Source organism: Falco rusticolus, chromosome 8, assembly GCF_015220075.1.
Source record: "Falco rusticolus isolate bFalRus1 chromosome 8, bFalRus1.pri, whole genome shotgun sequence".
NCBI lineage: Eukaryota > Metazoa > Chordata > Aves > Falconiformes > Falconidae > Falco > Falco rusticolus.
The window spans coordinates 19,393,311-19,418,143 of NC_051194.1; the positions used below are offsets into that span (position 1 = coordinate 19,393,311).

The 24,833-nt window shown below is 42.6% G+C and overlaps 2 protein-coding genes and 1 long non-coding RNA gene across 6 annotated transcripts in view; 1 reads left to right on the forward strand and 2 right to left on the reverse strand.

Moving 5' to 3' along the window:
- CTNNA1 (catenin alpha 1) overlaps positions 1–24,833 on the forward strand; it is a 122,836-nt gene that overhangs the window by 44,897 nt on the left and 53,106 nt on the right. Inside the window, exon 1 of one of the 2 annotated variants that reach the window (XM_037396848.1) lies at positions 18,425–18,536. The exons of the other annotated variant lie outside the window; for it this stretch is intronic. The gene's annotated coding sequence lies outside the window, so the exon portion shown is untranslated. Of the gene's footprint in view, positions 1–18,424; positions 18,537–24,833 lie in introns of those variants that run through there. 2 annotated transcript variants of the gene reach the window in all.
- LRRTM2 (leucine rich repeat transmembrane neuronal 2) lies at positions 13,137–17,551 on the reverse strand. 3 transcript variants are annotated; one of them, XM_037396851.1, is made up of 2 exons: positions 17,003–17,551; positions 13,137–16,218 (listed from the first exon to the last, which is right to left on the reverse strand). In XM_037396851.1, the coding sequence occupies exons 1-2, from the start codon at positions 17,030–17,032 to the stop codon at positions 15,121–15,123; spliced, it is 1,128 nt and encodes a 375-aa protein (XP_037252748.1). In that variant the 5' UTR covers positions 17,033–17,551; the 3' UTR covers positions 13,137–15,120. The 3 variants fall into 3 exon arrangements, with proteins under 3 accessions (XP_037252748.1, XP_037252747.1, XP_037252746.1); XM_037396850.1 differs by having other exon boundaries at positions 13,137–16,239; XM_037396849.1 differs by having other exon boundaries at positions 13,137–16,667.
- Positions 18,441–19,566, reverse strand: LOC119152103. Its single transcript, XR_005105669.1, has 3 exons — positions 19,374–19,566; positions 18,876–19,019; positions 18,441–18,529 (listed from the first exon to the last, which is right to left on the reverse strand). It is a non-coding gene; the product is annotated as an uncharacterized LOC119152103 (long non-coding RNA).

The following is a 24,833-nucleotide window of genomic DNA, read 5'->3' on the forward strand; positions in this document are numbered from 1 at the left end:
GAAGTATATATTCAGTTAAAGCTTATTTCTTGGTGTAAAACTGAATTTAACCAGCTGGATTTTTCGGATCACTGTCAGCTTAAGTACATGCAATTTCCCTGTTTTTTTTTTTCTGCCAGATTGTACAGTTCTGTACATTAATTCTGTTTGTTTTGAATAGCTGCTGCTTTATCATTTATCTAATGCTAATTTAAGTCATATATCTAATGATTTCTTTACAAGTAGAGGCTGATACCATAAAGATGCAAAATACTTCTGCATCCTGTAGCTCTCTGCTTTGCTTTACTTCCTTTTTCTGAACACTTACTGTTGGTGATGCTACCTTCCCGCTCCACCTCAGATGTGCTGACTGTTCCTAAATGGCTTATTTCCTTTGACATTCGTTTTCTTTTGAAGAAGGGCAGCCACTTTGTATGTGTCGGGCTTGTGCTAGAATTTTAAATACTTTAATGCATTTTCATTATCTGCAAGGGTGGCTGGCTAATTAGTTAGCTTAGTAAATAATGGCTTGATAGTGTCTCTGTAAAGGATGACGTTATGCATGCCATGGTTTTAGTGCCTTTTTAATCCTGCACGGTTCCTTGGCGAGTCACTTGCTTTAGGTAAATGGAGGTGTGTGAATGAGGTCGCTGGCTTTCTTCAACCCCAACTGGTAGTGTCAACCTCTCGGGCAGTGAGAGTGTTCTTGTTTGAAGCAATTTTGTCTTCTGTGGAGGCAAGTGAAGTTACCAAGGTGCACCTGTGGGATGGAGGGGAGATACTTCTGCATTTTAGTGCTGGTAAGGCTAGAGGTGCTCCATAGCTAGCCCTTCAACAGATAGTCAGCTTTTGATGCTATTTCCAGTTTTTAATACCTTCTGCTTCCTGTTGAAGGCAACTTCATATCTAGTTTTCTTGTTGCTATAATTGCAGGTTAAGGCTGCTGAATCCCTTCCTACAGGAAATGCATACGGATCCGTCACAAACTAGAGCTATTTGTATTTCTAATAATGAGTAAAGGATACATTAATTCTAGCTTTGAATGTCTTATGACTGTATTGGTAGGATTGTTTTATTATCTGTTTCTGAGCTGTCTTGCCAGGAGTTCGGTGGCTTTATTCCCAGATTTATAATGCATTCTCTTCCTCTTGGAAAGGGCATATGCTGTCTTGGCTCACTCTTTTTTAATTTGAGTTTGCAGGGGTCTGTGTTGTTCCAATTTTAGTTGTTCTATTTCTAAAGCCTTTCACATGCATGTAAAATATGATAAAAACTAAAATATTTGAAGGCTCTTACAATTACAGTGGGTGTAAACTTCAGCCTGCTTTTCATATTTCTGGATATATCTATTAGTTCATGTAATTTGCAAAGGAAAAACTTGAGATATTCTTTAGATAAGGTTACTAATTAACATCAAAATGAAAAATCAAGCCTGTAAAGGCGGCTCCACAGTAGCGGATTACTCACCAGCCCCAGCAGCTGTCTCATGGCTCCTGCAGAAGTGTTTTGTCCCTCTGATTTGGTATTCTGAGACATTCCCCCATCCATCCTGCTACTCCCATCTACCCAGCCACACTGAAAGTGAGATGAATTGACCTGTAGCCAAGCTTAACTAGTTGTCATTCAACAAAATAGCTTGTGAGGAAACAGCTGTAAGTATTGACAAAATATTGTGCTGCCCTCCTTGAGCTCCGTGGTTGTCATTCAGGGGCAGCCTGGATCAGACCTCACCTGGTTGCACAGCAGTTGGGGGTGATGCAGTGTCATCTTCACCTGCACGCTGCATGAAGAAACACTGTAGGCTTGAATTAGAGCTTTTATCAGCAATTACGACCCACCTCTAGGGTCTGTGTAGACCCATGTTACCAGGCTGCGGAGGCTGTTTGTTGCAGGATGGTGCTGTCTTGCTGCTTTTCCATTGCACATTTTCTTCTGCTCTCTGCTGGGTTGGGTGGGAGCCAGGGCTCGGGGCTATGGCCAGGAGGAGCCCTGGCAGCCCTTGTGCCGTGGAGGCACAGCTGGCTACAGAAGAGCAGCCTGGCCCTGGGCTGCTGGAGTCCTGAGCCCCAGCCCTGGCAAGTACCCTGCCTGCTCACGGCGGGGAGGGAAGAGAAGAAGAATACAAGCTTGCAAACTCCTGAAGAAGTAGGATGGCAGACCCACTGCAAAATAACCTCTTTACAGTTGAAGTTGTGTAAAATAGAGCCTAGACACTCTCCTGCCTCCCATCGGTTGACTAGGCATGAGCTGCCATCTGATGGAGGCCTCTGGGGAGGAGGTGTGGGTGGGGACCTGGCAAACTTCACCGCGTGCAAGTTAGAGCCCTTCAGCGTCGTGGTGGCTCTGAGCTCAACTAGAAAACACGTTCAAGGTAACAAGAAGCACAAACCTTTTACCTGAAGTCTTCTGCAAACTGTGTGTTTGCTTTGTTAATGGTGGGTCCAAGTCTGGCTTGTAAGGTCCTAACTTTGCCCCAATATCACGATTTAGTGGAAACTATGAAAACTCAGTTCAATAAAATCTGTTTTAGCATATGATGTATTGTCACCAGGATTAGTTTCCTTTTGAGTTCTTAAGAAAAAAAAATGTCTGTTGTTGCAGGATGATTTCCTGACACCCTGGCACTTTTCTGCCATTACTTTATCTGTATGAATAGATACTTTTGCCTCATAGTAGTGGAAATGTGTTTCAGAGGTATAGAACTTTTGTGCTCTATATCATAAAACCTGTGCTGTTAACTTCTTTAGATGTAAGCCTTAGGAGAACACCAGTAGCTCCATTACCTGGTCGTGGCACAAAAGCAGTACAAAATGCTTGAGAATCTGTTGTTTTCCAGGCCAGACAGACACCTCTCTTCATCTCTTCCCCTCCTCCCCCACATCATAGGTGAAAAGAATAGTAAAAAAACCCCAATTACTTTGTGCTGTTGCACAAAAATACCACTTTCCCCCCCCCCCCCAAGGAATAACACATTGATACACTAGACAGTAATCTTAAAGGTTTGGTTTCACCATTGCTTAAAAGAGGACTTTCTCAGTTTGTGTTGCCTGTGAAGGTATTTGAATGAAGTAGCTGGTTACCCCTGCGTCTGGAGCAGAAGGGTTGTGTGGATGCATATATACAAGTTAGTAACTGGGTTCTGCATGGGCTGGGGTTCAAATTTATCATTTCATATGGTGGAGTTTCGATTGTCCTTAAGAAGTGAACTGCTTACAAACCAGCCCCAGCATTTTCCACTGCTTTCGGCATTGCCCTCAAGTGGGAATTCTGGAGCAAGTTACAGGGATTTGGAATGGGTTTTAGCCTGGGGCAGTCCTGAAGATTTTGGTCAGCTGCCATTTAGAGGTAAAAGATGTTATGAAATGCGTAGGAAGAGTAACTTGTATGTTCTCCTGATTTTTCCTTTTTTGTTAGGGAACAGACTCTGCAAGAGTGAAGTTGCAAATTATAGCTATCACATGAGGAAGTAAAGCTTTTGGAAGATTTTTTTTCTGTTAATGAAGAGACTGGAAATATGTTACTAATTTGAAATATCTGTTCCAAAGGCATAGAATGCTTTTGATAACACACTGGTAAAACAGGCCTTTCCTGATTACAACTGCATTACATTTAAAAAAGAAAAAAAAAACCCCAAACCACTTGTCAAAACAGAAATCAAGCTGTGTAATGGCCTTGGTAGAAGCTGTTTTAAGATTCACAAAGTTGTTCTCTTTTCTGTTTAACATTGGTGTGCGGGTTTTTTTCTTCCTGGCTCAGATCACTGAAACTGTTCATGTTCTTTATCATATTTTTCACCTTGTTTCTGTGAGCAATCTGTATCAAAAATGTGGATTTGTCATTTAGTCCTAATCCTGTCAGTAGCTTAAAACATTTCTCTTGCACAAACAAATGTAGGGAATAGTATATACTATTTATTTAAAAAAACAAAACAACCAACCACCCAGGATAAGCGTTAGTATTGTTTTTAGCATAGTTTACCCAATTGAATCAGTTCATGGCAACTGAGCAATACTTAGACTGGCTGGAGGTTTAGCCCCCAGGAGATACCCAAACTGCAAGACAGATGACCAGCAGCTAGTGATGGGTGAAAAGCTCAGTTAAGTAGTCAGCACACAATGTTAATAGACATAGGTTAGGGTAGGATGATGTGGTCAAAGCCAATGTACTTTTAGTACTAGACTTCTCTGTTATTATGTTAACCAATTAACGTTATCTTCATCTAAGATAATACCTATATCCTTGAAACTGTCTCTGTTGCAGCGAATCTCATCTGCAGAGGCCCAAACCCTTCTTGACACTGATTTTTAGAAGTTTTTCTGCCTTCCATAGGTAAACTTCCCCATTAGTGGTTTCTTTTGAGATATACTTTTGATTTCTAAATACTTCTTTCAGTTAGTACCCCAGGATCACTGGTTGCATACATTTCATATTGTTTCAGGTGGATTTACTGTGTTACATACCTGTTTTGTTTTTTTTAATTCATTGCCTATGTGTGCATAATCGATGTTTTGGAAGAATGGGATGGTTGGGTTGTCTTGTTATTTATGTAACCTCATCTTTTTTTGAGTGGTTTCCTTGTATTTTCATGGTTCCTGGTGGGTATCTGATGGTCAGTTTGTACAGACTAATTTTGGTTCTTGACTGTTACAGCACAGGTTGAACTCCAGCAGAGTCGCAGTTAACAGAATATGCTGCAATGTAGCTAGGTTTGCATAAACATTTGAAATGGTTTTTTAAAGCTGATGATCACTTATTAATTTGCTTGATGAAGATTACTATTTTTGAATAAATGGACACTAAAAGTAGATGTTGAAGTTCCTATCTTGATGATGCAGCTTTACTGTGGCATATTCAAATGATCCAGTGCCCACTAAGAAGCAGCAAGCCGTCTGCAGTCTAGTAGCATCGGCTCATTTGAATGTAGTATAAAACTTTTTCATGTGTCTCTAGATGCTCTCATTGGCATGCTTTGTCAAGTTAATTGTTGTCCATAGACAGTTGTAGATATGAAGGGGTAATATCCCTGAAATTTATCTGTGTGGTGTGCTGGAATCGTTCTCCACTGTCAGTGCTTTCATTTGTCCGCTGTGTTTTATGGCGTTAGTCACGGGCAGGTCCTGGAGTAGTCTTGAGCTGCAGTAGAGGAGGGTGCTGAGCACTTCCACATTCCAGGTCTCTGTGTAATGTTACTGCTTCTGTGCAAGTGCTTTTTGCACGAGAACCTCGCTGTGTGTGGGGCGGTGTTTGCTGTCCTGGTCCCTGCTGGTAAGGGTACATCCCTGCAGCATGAGCAGCATGGGAACAGGAGCTTTGAGTTCATTTCATAAACACTTCTCAGATTTGGAACAAAGTGGTGGTTTTCTCAGAGTTTCAGGTTTCTCAACAAATATCTGTATCACTGACAAATCCAAAACATGGAGTGGAAGAGGCATTGCAACTTGTTCAGCAGTTCCCAGCACTGAAGGTGTTTTGAAGTTGCACGCGTGATCTGTAAATACCTGAAATGCCTTAGTCCCGATTTCATTGTTACGTTATGTTACGCTGTGCATATGTGGGTGTTTAACTATTTTAACTATAGGCAGCAGATGTCCCTTATCCAAAGGACTGACTGACTTTAGCTGGTCTGGAGACTTGCTCTCTACTCAGGGTGGCAGAGAGTAATACCTGGCAAAAGCTCATTACACATGGGACATTGCGCATGCTACTTTGTAGTTTCAGTAAAGGATGTATATACGGCTCCTAAAACTGTCACCATAGTCTATAGTAACTTGTCAAAGGTATCTGTTATATTTGTTTTGCTCAAGAGTGTAGTGTCATGTTGAAGAAGTAGTACCTGCCAAAGCTTAACTGTATTTTTTTTTTCTGTAGTTCAATATAATTAAATGTCTAATCTTAGCCTTTTCTGAAGTTTCTGGTGTCTTAGGACTGGATGTTAATTGCAGGCAAAAGGCATCTGTCATGTAGTCAGAGCTCTCCCATTTCTAAGTTTCACAGCTGCCATGGTGCTAATAGGTGTCCCAGAGCTAAACTGCTCATCCATAGAGAATAATAAAACTAGAGATGGCTTTGCCTGCCTGCTCTGTGGCTTTTAAATTTCTGAAAGCTTGAACCCTAAAGATAGACACTTGATACCTATACAGCTTTCAGCTGTCATTAGGAGTTGCCAAACCTGGCTGCCTGTGCTCTGGGTCTGCCTTGCAGTGGTCTCCTGTTCCCCTGGGTGCCGAGCTTGGTGTTCGTCCGACCTGGAAGCAGTGATACAGCTATCTGCATCTTCAGGGCTATCTGGAAAGACTGAGGAAGAATTCCTTAATGTTTAAATTATTCAACCAGAATTTCAAGCATGGAGTTAATCCTAAGTCTCTGTAGGCCAACAGATGTTGCTGTTCTTTTGGGGATGGCATGCTTCAGGGCTAGACTCAATCAATAAGTAGTTCCACGTCTTTACTGAAGCATGTTGTCTTGTCCTGAGGACAACATAGATGATGCTTTTGCTCTCTAAATGAGAGCTATACGGTTAGACCTGGGGGCTTGCAGGATGGCCTGCTGTGTGGTTTTCCCGACTTAGTAGTTTGCTCCTGGCTCGCACCCCTTGAGAGGTGTGTGCTGAGGGTGTTTGCTGTGCGACTCCCTTCTGGGTCAGGTGAGTCGGATTGGGTAGTTAAAATTTGACTTGGTCCAAGCAGAGATTAACAAGGCTTCTGGAAGTCTCTGCAGTGAGGAGAATGCGTATGTACATTCCCCTTGTTAGAGATGGAAACTCACTTGTCGTCTGTGTCCCTGTCCCCCTTCCCATGTTCTCACTGCTAGCAGATTGCATCATTATTAGCTTTAGTAAGAGCTTTATTAATTTCACAGGCTTTTTTCTTCTCTGAGAGATTAAAACCTTAAGGTGGTATCAGGGTTGAAGCAGTCTATTTGAGGGCAGAAATTGATAGTCCCAGCTAACAGCACATGGCTTTTGAAGCAGAGGTTCTGGGTACGTGATGGATTATTTAGGAGTTAAAGGGAAGAGAGCAAATGAGAGCAAGAATACTTGCTGTAGGCTGAGCTGGATTCCGCATTAACACTCTTCTCGATATTTTTAGCTCTTTGCAAACATATAAGTAAAACTACTCTTTGCAGTAAGCTTTTGTGCACTATTTTGTACACTTCATAAAGGATATTTCAAGAATTTTTGTAGGTGTACAGTTGAGAGGTATCATGGAAGGACCTTTCTACTTGAAATGCATTTCTTGTATCTAGTGCTGTCTCTAATCTCATGCAGTCTCGCAAAATCGGTTCTACCTATTAAATATGCAGTAAAGCTGTTCTGTTTGGTAGAAGATTGTATGTTTAAACAGCAGAAGTCCTCGTTGCTCCTGCATTTAGAGATAAAAATTCAACTGCAACAACACTACCTTCAGATCAGAACCATGAGAATGGATTTTTCAGATTTATTCTCCTGATTATAATACAGAAAATTAATTGCTTTTGACTGTAAAGAATTAGGACCCATTCATTATTTAAGAACTTTCTTGATGGATGAACCTTTTCCACTTACTTCAAGACTTTTCATGAAATAAGGCTGCTTTTTTAAACTAGTATAAATGCACCTATATCAAGCAAAAATGCACTGCACACTCTTTAGGAGTAAGGATTGGTGGAAAAGAAAACCAGTACTTTCGCTGTGTCTAGTCTGCTTGAGTATTCAACATACCCCTGTTTTCTCCCAGCAGGCTCTACTACTTGTAAGTTACTTGAACAGCATTTAAAATAAATACTCTATTTTTAAAAAGGAAGACTTACTAGTTTCTTAAAATGTCCTAGTAGCAGAAAATACCACTTTAGTTTTGCTTGTGTGTATACTGGAAGTGTTTTTGTTACATACTGGGGAGAAGAGCTTGTATTTAACCAAAGATATAATCCCCTCTGGTCACCATTCAGCTCCTAGCTGCTGGTTTTTATGCTGCCAGTTCAGAAGGTCTCAAATGATTTTTGTCTATATTTAAGTTTTTGTTCTTGCCCTTTTAGCAGACTAAGAATGAAGAAAAGGTCAAATTTCTTAGACCTTGTTGATTAAAACAGAATCTGCAGAACTAAAATAACATTTTAGTTACCTCTCAGCCCAGAAACATTTGCTGAATGCCCTTAGTAGCCAAATCTCTTTAATCATGCATCACAGAAATAAACATGAAATTTTGTTAATGGGGCAATTGTAGTCTTGTGTTTTGGTTTTTGCTTGCTTGGTTTTGTTTAGTTGGGTTTTTTTGTTTGCTTTTTGTTTTGTAGAATCATAGGATAGTTTGGGGTGGAAAGGACCTTTTAAAGGTCATCTAGTCCAACGCCCCTGCAATAGGGACATCTTCAACTAGATCAGGTAGCTCAGAGCCCTGTCCAACCTGACCCTGAATGTTTCCAGGAATGGGGCATCTGTCACCTCTCTGGGCAACCCGAGCCAGTGTTTCACCACCCTCATTGTAAAAATCTTCCGAAATAACTCCTAGAGCACACTGTTCCTGATGTTGAATATGATGGAGCTTTAATTCATTATAGAACAATTCTTTTCCTAGTGTCTTTGTGGTAATGAAATTGTTGAATAGGTAATGATGACTTCCTAAAGCTTTTTTTTCTTAAGAACAGATTACAGTAAATATTAACATCAGGGTTTTATGGTGGATGAGCACTTGGACTGAATTCTGTCCCTTAGCCTGTGCACTCACCGGAGGAGGGAGTTGGCGCTTTCCCAGATGTGCTGCAGTTTTCAATTTGCTTGTGCAGCCCTCTCTGGTCAGATTCTTGAGTCTCAATTTTTTTTGCAGTTGTCTTAATACATCCTACATTTAAAAGCCAGTTGCTAGGGATGTTGACATTTCCTTGTTACTAATTGGATTTAAAGGTTTTGCATGCCATATTCAGAATACCATTTTTTTTCCTCTTATGTATCTTACCTTTGTGAAAACAACTAGGTTTGCATTTGAGATGCTGTTTATCTTAAAATTAGTCTTCTTGGGGGTTTAAGAAATTAGATTTCTGTGCTTCTTCGAAGTATTAGAAGGAATTGAGAGGCAGTTAGCTGACTGACATTTAAAACCCTTGAGAACTTGTGCCAGACAAACCTTTTGCAAAAAAGTAAATGCAGCTAAGGCTTAGCTACCAAAATTACTTTAGCTGGCAGTTCAGTGCATGTAATCATCTTGGAACATCCCAAAACTTGTTCTTTTGTTCGGCTGTTGTATCAAGGCTTTTGGTTTGTGTCTGTGAACTTGTCACTTCTCTAAATCAGAAATCTTTCTCATGTTATTGAAGCACTGTGGTTTTGAACGGTAGGTTCATTGTGGTAGCCCGTATAAAGAACATTTCTTGTACAGGGGATGTATTTCTGACACTTTCTAGATGGCTGTAATTCAGAGATGAAGTGATGTCTTGCTAGTTTGACATATCTATAAAAGGATATGGATTATTTGTCCTTGCTAAATTCTTGGCGAGGTGGTCCTATTGGAAATGCCATGCTCCTGGCTGGCAGCATGACAAGCGTGGTCACGGTGGTCTACCAGGTGACCCAAGGGGGACAGCCAGGGTTAGAGCCAGGTCTTGGCAGCCCTGCAGGCAGCCTCTGGGGGGGTCACACTGGGGCTTGTGCCAGCATGCTGGAGAGGTGATGCTGCCTGTGCTGCTGCTGATGCAGGTACTCAACAGGGGTTCAGTCTCAAGGGCCAAGAGTTTATTTGGCTTTGGTTTGGTTGTCACTCTCTCATCTTGCTTACACAAGACATCTCTTTGACTAGCAAAAACGTGGTTTGGGAAGAACCCATGCAGACCAGGTCATTTACTGTAGCATGACAGAAAGTGCTGTATTTGATGTGATTATGGCAAATGGGCTGGCAAACCTGACTTGTCTGCTTTGGATAGTGGATGTAGGCTGGCCTTAATGTGTTGTGAAATAATGAGCTTTTGACACCTCTGTTTGAAAAGGGAGGAAGAAAGAGGCAAATCCAGTTTTACAGTATACACAATTTTAATAACAAAAATTTTCTGTACACTGCACTTCATTTTACTCCATTACTTACACCCCCTCCCACCAGAAGTTGGCTCTTTAAACGTAATTTAAATACAATGCATCTAGAACTCCTTTTAATCTCTGGTTGCTAAGCTGGTAGAATAGTTCACTTACTAATGTTTACATTAATAAAAAGAAAAATGGGGTGGGTTTTGTTTGCTTTTTGTTGTTGTTGTGTTTTGTTTTGTGTTTTTTTTTTTTTTTTTTTTTTTTTTTTAACAAAGGAGCAGTTGAAGAATAGCAGGTGTAGCTTTTCAGTGCTTATGCCAGAGGTGCACAGGCTGCATGGTGTTTTGCCCTTAGCACAAGCTTTGCCCCATCTGAGGCTTGATTATAGCCATCAAAGCTTCTGTTACCTTTCCCTAGATACTTCTCAAAAGGTTTTTTATGCAAGATGTGAAATGCTCCATTTCCAGCTGACTCTGAAATGATCTTAAAGCATCTTGCTATTGTGATGGCTTAAAAATCAAAAGCCCAGCACCAGTTTTAGGATATCGGACCCTTTGCAATGGAGAAAAATGTGGGGGAGGGAGGAGCTGCTGCTGTGCAGCTGCCTTTGATTTTTGTTGTTCCTCACTTGTTCCTTTTTTGGGGGAGGAGGAGAAATACTATATCGCTCTCTGAACTTTTAATTTTTATGGAAAACTCTATAAGAAAGATGAAATTCAGCTTTTGGGTAGATTTCATAGGTCTGAACAGATGGATTTTGATAGCTGCGCAGATCACAAAATTAAATCAACTTTATTTTCATTAAAGTAGTATAGAAATTAACTTAGACACATTAAAAAATGAGTCTGTTGCAGATTTCTGGTTTAAAGCCACAGGATATTTCTGATTTTTAATGTTAGCAGTAGGCACTGTCTTCTAAGGGGGGTAATGGGACATAAGCTCAGATGCTTAGATTTGCATGCAGGCTAAGCTTATTGCTGAAAAATCAGATAATTTCTGCTTGGGGGAAAAAGCAAACAAACATTGATACAGCATTATTAATTATATTTCTGTCTGCTAGGAAATGGGAGCTCTGTGCAGAGGAACACTTCAGCTGGAGACTAAACGCTAACCCATTTTACTCTTCATCGAGTAATTTTTAGTTGTGTGCATTTAAATGATGATCTAATGCAGAGCGACTAACGAGAAGGGAACTAAAAGCATAAATTCAGACCCATTCCAGTATGATGACTCAAAAATTGAACTTGTACTGCTGGGTTTGCATTTCACTGACATGAGGGTGGGGACAAGGAAAAGCTGGCTGGAGATCAGGGAGGCTAGAGGAGATCTTTGGATGGGATGAGGATCTTGAGAGAAGTAGAAGAAATTTTCATTTCCAGAAGGCCGTGAGCACTTGCATGAGGCGGTGCCTAGAGGTGGTGAAGCACCTATAATGCCATTTAGTACCTGTAGAAACCGAGGCTGTGCAACAGAGATGGTATTTGGGGAGAGCAAGTTAACAGCCTCTTGTCATCAGCCAGTGCTCATGCTGAAATACAATTAATTTAAACCAAATTGTCATGGTTCTTTTTTCATAAACAAAATAAATCGGAGACTGCTGAGTAATGCACTTATTACAATACCCTCCTTGCCTGGAAGCAGTCACAAGCAATTGAGAATGGAAGACAGTAACTTCACACACACACACACACACACACACACACACACACAAAAAAAACCACGCAGACCAACCACACGAGAAAAAAACTGCAAGAATTAACAGCCTCTGGTTGTGTCCTTGTGTGGAGTGATGGCTTTTCCTGCCATTTGCTGTCCCTCCTAAGGGAATTTAAGTTGACTTCACTGCCAGTGTTTGACATTCTGCGAGTTTTATGATACCTGTTACCCTAAATGTAATGTTTGTGGAATTGCTTTGCTTATGCCTGGAACCTGGCAACAAATGCTTTTGGAAATGGCAGATATAAACCATGGCATTTTGGAGATGGGCTGTGTATTAGTGTGTAGTACAGACTCAAAGGAAAATTGAACGGTGCTGTGCTAGGCTGTGTCTGCTGGCCTCCTGCTTTCCTGTCTGCAAGCCAAAGCAGCACTGGGACCAGTGGAAACTGGGGATGCTGGTGCGGGAGAGACGTTAGGTGCCTGGGTGTGTTTGCTTTGAGAGACACTGGAACGGTGCTGTAATGCTTGGAAGATTGGCGTGAGTGGCTAGGATGGAGAGGAGGATTAAATCCAGCATTGCTGGAACATCTGTCTTTACTCTTCTTGGCATAATTATAAGCTAATAAGGATGAAGTGGGTTTCTGCACAGAGCTGGGGTGTTAGGAAAGCACCTCCTTGGGAGGAACCTCAGCACTTCAGTCAAGCAGCCACTTCTTGTTACCATGTGGAAGACTGACGTGGTACCTTTTGAACTGCCTCACAGCAAGGGGTTCTGGCTGGGTGTGGAGGAGGAAGGTGGAATTCCTTCTTGCAAATGCAGCTGAGGATGTCAGAGTTTCAGTATTGATACCTGATGGTTGATGGTAGTGTAGTCAGACTATTTGGCTGCCAGTGTAATTAACGAGTTCAGTTATAACTTTCTCTGCTGGTACCCTGCAGCTGTACATGAAAACCATTCCAAAAGTGTCTGCTTTCCAGTTCCCCCGGTGCAGACCATCATGTTGGTTAACGCGAGGTAAGGGAAGGTGCACAGTCAGGGGCAGGTCGCTGCTGAGGAAGCGATGCACGCTCACCTGCCCAGAGCAGGGCAAAAGCCTGGATGTCAGGGAAGTGCTGCGAGCACTTACTCATGGTAAGGAACGAAGCAAGTCTTTCTACAAGCAGCTAAATATCCTTGGATACCAATACATTTTTGTACTTATCAGCTTAGGTCTGGCTTTCTGGCTCGTGTGGGATTTCATCAAACAGAATTTTTGCTCTTTGTCCACCTGCCCCACAGGTTTTATCGTATTCAGTTAAAAGCAGTAATTGATTTCCTAGAATAGGTGTAAATCGGCTCACTGTAGTATAAACAGAAGTGTTCAAAGGTGTATCTATAGAAAACCATTAGGCTTCACTGAATCTTTTCCATTAAAGTACAGAGTCACAGGAAGTAAACAAAATATTTGTTTTATAATAAGGGCACTGCATGTAAAAATAAAATGATGCAAATTAATATCTTCAAAACCAGTAATTGAAAAATCTTTATGTAAAATCTTAACAGAAGTCACTTAGCTTGCTGTAATTGCCTTGGACGAATTCATTCCACAATAAAACATCAAACTGTTGTATAATTGCACCCTAAATAGCTCACTAAGTGGTAATACAGATATATAAAAGCAGAGTGAAATAGCTAACAGATTTTTATGCAGTGATTTTTTTTCTGTTTAAAAAGTTTGCAGAATAGTTTAGTACAACACAATTAGCATACTGTAATTACTGATTTGTTCAAGGTATGTCAACACTGTGAGGAATTTCTTCATCGGTGTGTGCTGGTAATTGTTTAACACTGCAGCATTGGACACAACACATTTTTTTTTTAAGTTATACAGACATGTATATATATATATTTATATTAAAAAAATGTTCCATCCCTCCGGTCCTTTTAGCTTTGGTTAGAATGTTTACAATATTTGAGCAGTTGACTTAAAAATAATGTAATCCTTTGCAGACCCCCCCACCCCCCACCCCCGTGGCATCCGAGTACCACCATCGCTGCATAGTTCTGCAAATATTTACATATAATTTCATAATATAGTATAAATAGCAATATGGTACTTCTGGCTAAAGAAATCAAATTACTCCTTAAGAATGAGGGGTGTGTGTGTATATATTTATAGGTGATTCTTTTAAACAGCGTACTAGTTTAGATTCTGTCCCATGTCAAGTAAGAAATGAAACATTTTTCAGTGAACTATTCTATAAACTAATTACATTATCCAAACTTAACAAGAAGGTGTAGGTTGCTTTTTTAAAAAAATGGTAATTACCTTGAATTTTGGAAGAGGAGGACAAATGAGAGCTTATATTACAGGGGCTAATTCTGTCTCCAGAGAAACCAGTGGAGTTAGTGCATGAAAATAGCTTCCAGGCGAGAGGAAGCCTCAGCTGGGGGGAGGCAGCGGGGGGACAAAGAGAGGCTTCTTCCTTCCTTCCTTCCCTCTTCTCCTTAACCTCCCGGCTGATATTTACTTTTAATTAAGAAAAACTTGCATTAAGGTTATTTACACATGAAAAGGTGTTGAAATGCTGTTTGTTCCTAGTCATAAGTTATTAGTCTGAATTCATGAAAAGCATTGTCAAGTCAAATCAGAGAGCTGATAAGAATTGAATGCGCTTAATATTTAGAATTGATCCCGTCATACTAAGCCTTCCTAAATAAGCTACACTGCCTACTTTGTAAGCACCTGGAGAGTTGTCCTGCGAATTTGTGACTGTCCTGCTAATTTGTGACCGTGTGAACTGCTCCTTTCTGTATCTGTTGTGATCTTTAGCCAGGTCTGTTTAAGCAAGCCAAACTATGAATGTGCAGATAGGAAAATTGTATTTAAACTAAATTCCCTGGTTCCCAATGCACTTTAAATCCCCACCTGGACCTTTGTTGCTCTTTCTGCATTATTATTTTTTTGTTTGTTTGTTTCCCCTCCCCTTTTTTACTGGAATGAAATTACCAGAGGAGGAAGATCTTCCTCCACGGCTGCCTTTAAAGTGAATGGAGCCAGCTGGAGTGTTTGGGATCCTACAGCTGCAGTGGAACAAACGGAGCGTATGTCCCCCCGCAGATCTCTGTGCAGATATCCAGCATCCTTCCCCTCAGACTGTTCTCATTAGAAAAAGTAGAATATGGAGACTCGGGTATAAATGTTTACACACAGTCATATAATTACATAACATGAAACATTTTACATAGTTTGAGGTGAGCATCTCTTTAGACTTTTAAACATTAGGAGTGCAAGTTTAATGTAATCATTGCTTCTTTAACACTGAAAATATTATGGATTTATTTTTTAAAAAAACTTAAAAATACGGCACCACTCCATAAACAATGTTTCCATTAAGTAGCTTGGAAAATTAGGCTTTATGTCAACATTTGTAAAAATTAGAATCTGATGTAGGTCCCCTACAATTTTAAAATAGGTTACTTATCTGATTTAATTTTTGATGGCATGTAGGTATTATACTTCACATTCTTTATATGGCAGCTGCTGACACTTGCACTGTCCGTAGCCATTAATGATGATGAAGGGTCCTTCGTGGGTGGGTTCATATTCGTTATAGGGTCCTTGGTCTGATATATTTGCCATATGCAGCCGTGTTTGGGATCGGAGCTGCCTGTGGTTTTGGATCATTGAGCACTGCCTAATTCTTCGTAATGTGGGAGGGCAGCACTTCCTGGAGATGAACACTATAAAAATGATAAAAAAGAAAGAAAACAATAAAGCCATTGTTCCTGTAATTACCCTCTGAGTGAAGATGGCATTGTTTGGCTCAGGGAAATGTTCTTCGGTGGTAACGACCATGCCTGCCGTAGTTGGAATCTCTTTGTCTCCCATATGGAAATGAGAAGAGCTTATTCTTTTTGTGTACTCGGTAGTTGGAGCTGTGTATGTCGTAGCCACGGGCGTAACAACAGTCGATAAATTCCAGCAAAGCTGAAAACCATACACTGCATCCAGAATGTCCTCTCCCTGGGTGTGGTCGGGGCTATGGCAGAGGATGGAGTGCTCCCACCGACCTTGGAAGCCACTCAACCATGTGGCCAAGGCGCAGATCTTTGGGCTGCATTCCCACAGATTGCCGGAGAGGCCCACGGTGGTGAGGGCTGTCAGGGAACTTAGGATCTTGGAATCCAGAGTGGTGAGCTTGTTGTTATCCATTAGGAGGGTTTTAAGGTTAGGCATAGTTTCAAAGACGGTTAGGTCAATGGCTTTGATCTCGTTTCCAGTCAAATCGAGCTTTTCTAAGGTGCCCCAGGTCCACTCCATCCCACATGTCAAGTTGCTAATTTTGTTCCACTGCAAGAAGAGGGTGTGCAGGCTGCTCAGCCGGAGGAAGTGAGCAAAATTAATCTTTGTCAGCTGGTTGTGCTCTAGGTGAAGCTCCCTCAGCTTGATTAATCCCGCAAATCCATTGCGAGCCAAACTTCGCAAGCGGTTTGTGCTCAAATCCAGGAACTCCAGGCTACGACAGTCCCAGAACAGGCGGACCGGGATGGTCCGCAGAGAGTTGGATCGCAAGTGCAAGGTCTGTAGCTTGCGAAGGCCGTAGAAGAGCTCGGGGTGCAGAGAGGATAACTGATTAAAAGAGAGGTCCAAATTCTGCAGGTTAAGCAGTTGGCTAAAAGTTGTGTTTGGCAAATGAAAGATTTTGTTGGAACTTAAGACTAATTCCTTAAGTTTATACAGTCCTTGAAAAGAATCTTCTCTGACTGTTGCAATTTGATTATGATCTAAGTGAAGCCAAGTAAGTTGACTGAAGCTTGCAAATTGATCCCTTTCAAGTTCAGAAATATAATTGTGCCTCAGTGACAAACCTAGCGAGCCCTTTTCAGTGGTGTTTGGCACTGAGTGAAACCCCTGAGAGTCACAGTAAAAGAGCAGCTTCTCACAGCGACATTTTGGTGGACAAGCCATGCCCAAGGCAGGCAGCATTTTTAAAACCATACTCATTGCATATAGTGCTGCCAGCATACGAGCCCCTAATGGCCACTTGAAATGTAAGCCTGCAGAATATAATTTAGGAAAACAACAAGATAGGATAGCCTTATCAGTACACTTTGAACATCACGATGGAAGATTTCACTGCAGATAACATTGCCATGCATTTCCGACAAGCTAATTCTAAATGCAAGAAACAACTTACTACGAAAAACAGAATACTTGGTTATTACACTTAGGATGAGTCTTTATCTCTATTACGGAGCATTACAGTGTCACAATTGGAAAACATTTTTTTCATAAGGTTCAGTGCAGAAAAATTTGCTTTAGCATCTAACGGCTCCTTTAAAGCATAGCCGGTCATTCATTATACAAGGTATATAGAAACGCAGGAACTTACCCATTCTTTTGAGTACATTGGAGGTTGCATTCAGTCGTAGTTTTAGACTCAACACGGTGAGTCTGTAAAAGGCTCTAATGTAAGATAGCCTTTGAATAATTTACTGGGTTTAGTGTCCTTTGATATTAGTGCAAAATTGAATCCACGATGCTCTCCTGGAATATTCCTTTTGAAATCACTGGCTTGATCTCCTCTGACAGGTCTGCAATTTTTAAATCAACTCTTAAGACAAGTTTTCGTCCTCTGTGGCTGCTCAGCTGTTTAATTGAAGCTCACGTTTTCTTTTTCCGCAGCTGTGGCTTCCTTTAGTCCTAACTTGTTGATGGCAGATGGGTGGCTTATTGCTGAGAGAAGCTCCTGTAGTAGCATGAGTGCATTTACTGAAAAGCTTTTCAGGGAAGCGGTACAAGAATGGATTTGCTTATGCGCTGTGACCACACAGGGCTGTATATAGGCTGACGTCACCTGGTGACGTTCCTTTTGTTTGGGTTTTCCAGAAGCTTTGCTGTTTTAAAGCATTGTGGTGCATACTGTGATCGTGTTAAAGACCACTGATGGGGGGGGGGGGGGGGGGGGGATGGGATGGGGGGGGAAATCAACGGTAGGAGTCCTTCGTCCCCACGATAGGATTAGGAAAGACTTGCACCACCCCGCTCCCCCCTCCTGCATCTGTGCTGGCTGTATTCCGCTGGCATTAAAAGCAGCGCAGAGCTGCGGTTGGAAGTGCCTTAGTGCTGGCTGCTGCCAGTTTTCTGTTAAATATTGCTGCATAAAAGGAACTTTCAGGTGCAGAATGTGCACAGTTTGAATAGAGGATGCCAGTTAGCACCAGCTTTTCACAGGGGTGAGAGGGCTTTGGCAGCTTAAAGCTACGCCTAACAACTGTGTGTGGCTGTGGTCCCTGCAAAAGTGGTAAAGGGAGAGAGCAGTCATTTGGATGAAGGCGGTGTGTCAGAAGGTACAGCACCCAGCCAGGGAGCAAAGGACAGGAGCAAATGTTTCAAGCGATGAGAAATTTCTGGAAAAAGCAAAGCTTGCGCTAGGGCACAGGAAAAATTTAATTGGAAGCCAGCTTGACAGCATGCAGTTATGAAACTAGAGAATCTTCCCCCCCCCTCCTGCCCCCCAGACGGTGGCTTTTCTGCTTGCTTTTTGCTGGGACTGGAGTGCAGAGGGGATGTTGTGAGGTTGGCATTTACAGTCGGGGCTCGGAGCTCTTTGAGGGCTTCCTTGTGGTCACCGCTTACACTCTGGTGTGTAACCTGCAAAAGGGGGGACACTACTGCCATTAGCATCTCACTGCTGGGCAGGTCCATAACAATTACCCTGTGTGTTTTAGAGTTGCAGAAATCTGCGTTTGCAGAAACCGTGACCCTGCAAAGCTGCCCACGCGGTTACAGCCAGGCCGGTCTTTGGCTGGAGCAGGCACGCACAGTGAGGAGGAGGCAAATATGCTGTCATGGCTGCTTGTTTTAAAGGTTCATTGCCCTTTTATCTGGAGCAAACTCTTCTCCAGGACAGCTGGTTCTGAAAGGTAAATGAACAGACTTGATTTAATTTTTACTTTTTTAGGATTTTTGCATGCATATGCAGGAAGGCCTTCGGCACAGCTGCTCTGGCCTTGACTTGGTGTGGATGGGGGGGGTGCTAGCTTCCTGCTCCAAGCAACTTGGATGAGCTTTTCTATTTTCACCTTAAGATATAAAGCAGTAATGTAGTAGAAGGCACTTGAAAATGTTTGCTCTGTAGTGGTGAGGTATCAGTTAGGACTTCAAGATACGGGATGAGCTGAGAATAACAAGCTTCCCATGCTGATGGAAGAAGTTGATGAATTGTGTCAAAAGAAGGTTTTAAAATAAAAATGACCATTTACCTTTGTCAGTAAGCTTGGGTTCCTTAGAGGTACTTGTTTTTCTGCCTGCTTCTCCCTTTGCTGTCCCATGGCATAATTGTAATGCTGACTGGTACTTCCTCTCTGTGGTGGGCTGTCGCATCCAGAGCACACTGAAGGGAAGCACTAAGTGGGAAGTAAAGGGATAGGAAAGGTGAACTCTGAAAACAAACAAAAAGAAAACTTCAAGCCCACCCAAAAAACCCAAAGCAAAACAAAACACCCCAACCCATTAGGAAAGTAACTATCTCTCACGGTAAAACAATTAGGAAATGCTAGATGAATTTCTCAAGTTGTTCTGCTACTGTAAATATTTTCACATTTGCTCTAGAGTGAAAGAAATACATGCAAAGAAATTACATAAACCTGTTTAAAGAGTTTCTTCATGTTTAATGTTCACTGTACAAGAAGTACAGAAGCTGAAATCCAGCCTTAGCTGTCAGTTGCCAGCTGTCTGATGGATCTACCGTGCCGAGGTACCTGTGGTTGCGCTTCTCATAGCAGCTCATCTGGTGCAAAGTCTTGAATTGTTGATTTGAATTTTAATAACATCTAAACACAGCAACGTAACATTTAAAAACAACATTCCAAAGGGTGTAATTAATAAAATGACAATGGCTATAAGGTCAAATGTTACACCTCTCCTGTGCTACGTCATTTGACTATTACCAGGAGGCTGAAATCGGGTATCTTTTCAAAACGTTTTGCTTTTTGCATCAGTATCTGTTGGTAGGTTCCTCCCACATTAAGGTTGTGTTATTTGGCACAGAGTTAAGAGTTAATGTTCAAACACGGTAAGTTGCTTCCTTTCTAAAGCTCTCCGTTCTTTGGCCCGTAACCAAACAAGGGCTATTTAGCACCTTGCCAGCAAGTTCCCTGTTTGGGAAACTGTTAACACGAACTTTATGGGCGCTTTTCTTAGCGAAACATGTTTTTATGTGCACTTGTCATGAAATAACAGATATTACTGAAAGCAAATGTCTGATTTTCTTAAGTCTGGAACTCTGCAGTAATATTCACATTGTTCCTTGAGAGCTGCCTGGGGTTCAGGGCGTAATAGGCTGGGAGTAAACCCCAGCTGCTGGCAAAACTGATGCAATTGCCTTTCTCCCAATACTGGAAACCCACTTGCATGACGAGGAAAACCATGTACAAGTGCTATCTGGGGACTTCTGCCAGAACGGGTGCTTTGAAGAAACAGCCTGAATAGTCATGTGCAACATGAAGAGGGAAAATGGCATGTCTGCCCCAGGAATAAGCTTGCTAGGACCAAATAACCCTTTTGGGAGCTTCTCCCTTACCCCATGTCCGGAGAAGCAGCAGCAGCAGCAGCAGAACTGGTTTTCCTGCTAAACCCACGTGCTGGAAAAGTAGAATTGCACCCTTAGGCTAGCGTTGTCATTTAGTTAGGCTGACATCTTGTGGAAGCCTTCCTAGTGTATTAAGAACAACAAATAAGCTAATCTTACTTGATGTAGATGTGGGCTGCAGGACTTTCTGTGCTGTGGGGTTGGAGGATGGCAAGCCCTGGAGTTGCAGGCGAGGACGGGGCACCTGGGATTTGCAGCCCCATGTGTGGCACCGTGCAAACAGACAGCTCACCCTTCTCCCTGAAGAAATGATAGCGTTAATTTTTGCTGGACGTTAACCTGTTGAGGATCGCAGGCCTATTTGCTGCTTTTTTTGCTGAAAGATGGTCTTAGTGCTGCATCGGTAAGTCTGTGAGGCAAAGGAGATGAGCAGACGTGTGGCTGTAGCATTTCTGTGCATGTGTGATCACTTGGATGTGCCACCATGGAGCTGGATTAGCAGTGAGCCTCGAGACACGTCAGGAGAAGGCATGTCCAAGGTGATCGATCCATCATCAACAGATGTGTCCAGCTCTTCAGGCTAGCTGCAGGCTACCTTTGGGCGAGGGTGGTGGGAGGGATGGGGCAGGGCACTGTAGGTTGGGTGTCACTGCCTTCCTAGGAGCGAAAGACACACGTATGCTGTGGCATAGCGTGGTGGCTGTCACCTCCCCTGTCTGGCAGCTCTCTGAACCTGGCACTGGTCCCACATTTTAATTCCCCTTTGTACCAGGATGAGTGCAGGAGCCAGCCTTGCCCTCTCTGTGGGTGCCGAGGGCAGCGTGGGGCCAGCAGCCTGGCGGTGGGGAGGGGGGGGTCGGGTGGGAGCAGTGAGGCATGGCAAGCTCTGCGGGAGGGGGAGTGCAGGCATCTTTGTTTTGATGCAAGTCCTTGCTGAACCCTAGGTGATTCCATGCGGCCCTTGTGCTTTGCTGAGCTATGGGCTTGCTGTGGGAGACTTTTCCTGCAGCCCAGCGGTGTGCAGTCCTGCTTCCTCAACCAGCAGACCTGGGATATGAAAGCACTGCTGAAATTCATGTGTGGCATACCTGGCTGCTTACCCTTCCTGGTCTTGACTCAGCAGTACTGTATCTGGCATTTGTTTGCAGCCCTAATGCCATGGTAAGGGAGGGGTGTGGACAGTTAGCCTAACTGCCTGTCTACAAAGGATATGTGTCAAGGCAGAAATGAAGCATGTGAGAAACTGAATCTGAGCATTAAATCTCCTGCCTCCCCACGAAGCACGGCTCAGTGGTGGTGCGCTGACATACAACTGCCTTTGCCACTGCTTGCCCAGAGGAAGCTATGCCAAGCATTCATTTTTCACTTGTTAAATCACCATCATTAGCCACGATGCTGCCTGTTGTACAAGCAGCACAGAAGACAATTCACAGATAACCTGAAGCAAACAGTCTTTTTTAGGTGGCACATCTGGCTTACATCTGGGTGCTGATTTGGGGAGCAGGGATGCTGGGCTCTGCAGGGGTTTGTATGCTGTGAGGGCTGGGGCCGGGTAGGAGGCGGCACACTTTCTCTCAGTAGCTCTGTGGTCTGAGCTTAACCTAAACTGATGATGAACCATTGAGACTAACAATGAAAGTTTTTGATATTTGGCTCTAAAAACACACCGTTGAGTAACTCACTGTAATATGTATGCTGTTGATCCTAGTGGCTTTAAGACAACATTCATGCACCACCCCCACCCCCCTGCTCTTGTTACCTTTATAAATCAGTTTGGGTTAGATTTTAACGTCAGTAGCTGCAGGAAAAGCTTGGTTCAGTTTGGGTATTTTTTTGTTTTGTTTTAATTTAGATGGCAAGCCTACAAAGGGAATGCTTTGTGACAGAGACGGTGATTCCACTTGCCTCCCTGTATACAAATCCCCTTTCTTTGCTTTAAGCCATCAAAATAAACCCTAGTGGGGATTGCTGTGTGAGCTGGAACAGCAAGGATGCGACAGTGACTGCCTGTATTGCTTTTCAAGCAGAGTAGCAACGGTAGTGGGAAGAGCAGAGATTACGGGGCGGGTGGGGATGAGTAATTTTTAACACCAATTCAAGTCTCTTTGATAAAGATCTGATTTGATTTAAAGTAAATTTGCTTGGTGGCTAAATTTATTGTCCATGATACTGGACACAGCTGTGGTATCATACTGCAAAATGACTGACATGGTCAACATGATCCTATTAAATCTACTGAATCTATTAGCTGCTTACTGACTGCAGAGCTTGTGATTCTCCTAGAAGAGTTTTGTGCTGAATATCTAAAAATCCTATTAGTAATATGAATATTCAGGCTTTGCTATTGTGAGTCTTTCTAATCGCATGGATAAAAGAAGCTGATGGCTGGCGTGTGTTGTGCTGCTGGGTCATTAGTTGGCTTCTCAGTGAGAGTTTACACTACAGACAAGGAACAGTTTTTTAATAGTGAGGGTAGTTGGTTACTGGAACAAATTACCCAGAGGTAGTAAACTGTCACTTGGAGCCGTTAAAACATGATCTATTACTTGAGAGAGAGAGAGACTAGCTCAAATGGGACTTGTTGAGCTGTAGAGTGGAACCGGTGGGTAAAATTCATGGAGCGAGAGGAGTCTGGACAAAGCGACTGTTGTGGTCAAGGGTGATCTTCAAGACTTTTATGTGCCTGGAGGGTTCGTGCAGCCACAGGCTGTACAACTCTTCATGTACTCCCAACGACCACTGTCCTACCAGCCGCCTCCACTTGGCCCAATGGGGCATAGTTACTCCCACAGTTCATGTTTTATGTTTCATTTTATGCAAAAAAGGTCAAGAAACGTCATACGGGTAAAACTTGACATCCTTGTCTCTGGGCCAGGACCTTGGTTAGAACTGGCTGTGATGATTTAAGATGTTAATAACAACAGAATCTCTGTAGCCACAGAGGTGCAGGCATCCACCATGTTTGTCCTGTTCGGCCCCACTGCACCAGCACTAACGAAGGAGCTGGATTAGTAGCTATATGCACTAAAATTCTTAAATTACCACAGCTAAGTTAGCAGGGCATTTTGTGTTGTGACCTTCAGAAGGAAATTCTGTTAATACTTTTGACAAGCTTCTATAGTAGAATTTCTGAATGCCAACAAGGTGGAAACAAACTGGTGCTGCCTTGTTAAAATCTAATGGGTTTAGATTATACAGCTCTTTCTGTGCTAATGTGTGGTGTAGCATAATAGGAACGGATCAGCAGTATGAAATCAGTGCTGTTAGGCGCTCACGCGTGCGTGCATGCTTTTCAGGGCATTTTACATAGGGCTGGCTGTGGTCTGGTCTCATGAACTGAGTGTCCATTAGTGGAAGCCATCTCTTGGGTTTCCTCTCATCCTAAAGGTGTCTGGCCCTCATGCACCAAGACTGTTCAGGGCTGTGAAGCCAGGGACAGCAAAGTGGAAGCGATGGGTGGACTCGCTTCAAAAGCGTGCTCCTGCTTCGCGCTAAAGTGGTAGTGTAGGGGCACCCAGGGAGAAGTAAAATGGCACTTCCTGGAATAGCTGAATGTTTGACTTTCTACATAATACATGAGTATATATCTTGGATCCAAAGATATTCTTGGGAAAAAAAAAAAAAGTGTGTGGGATGGGGGTGCCCTGTGTTCAGTGAGGTAGTCACGTTGCAGTAGGTAAACTGGTGTGAAAACATCAGAAAGAGCAAGCGGCTGCAATTGCAGGTTTATCTCTTGGAGCAGGCTTTTTTGTTAGTTGAAGCAGTGCCAACTGGCAGGTTTCAGATTTTGGGGTGCCTTGCCTGCTGCGAGGAGCCAGCTGCCCTCCTTGGGGTGCAGGCAGCACCCACCACCAGCAGCAAACCCGGAGTGGCAGCTTGGAACAAAGCAACCTCAGAGCAAGCTGAACGGGGTCTTCCTAGCCTAACTGTATTTTGGTTTCATATCCACCAAGCATGGATGGGGACAGCAAACTGTTCAATAAATAAGTAGCAGTAATCTCCACTTTATTTAGAGACTTCAGCTTTGATTTTAGAATGTGGAGTGAAGAACAGACTACTGCCAGGTCTGCTGAAGGCTGTGGTGTAGTCGGAACGAGCTCCTGGTTTTAATTTCAGTCACACTTCAGTTATCTTTTGTGATAAGAATCGAATGACTTGATCAGGGAGGTGACAAATCTTCAATAATTGCTTAAACTACAATGACATTGCAACATCTTAATTTCCCCTCCTCACCCCCAGTTTTGTTTAATTTTTATTTCTGCTGTAAAGCGGACTACTTGTTTTAGATTCAGGGCTGCTCATCCAGGTATTTCAAACACGCCTGTCACCTGGAGAATTGATAACTGCCATAGCAGCACTAAAGTGAGGGTGAATGGTTTTTCTTCTCAACAGGGTAATTGTATTGATCGTGGCTTTGAACTTCAGAAATTGTATTGTAGTTGCATAAAGTGTGTTTCAAAACTCTAATATTAAGCTCTATTATACAGAAAAATCTCCCAGCAAAACCAGACCACCACCATTGTTTTATCTGACACTCCCAATTTGATACAAATTAGGGTATTTTTGACCCAGCCCCTGCTTAAAAAGAGAGAAGCTGCCACTGCTTCTTGGCCCCTTGTCCTGTCTTTAA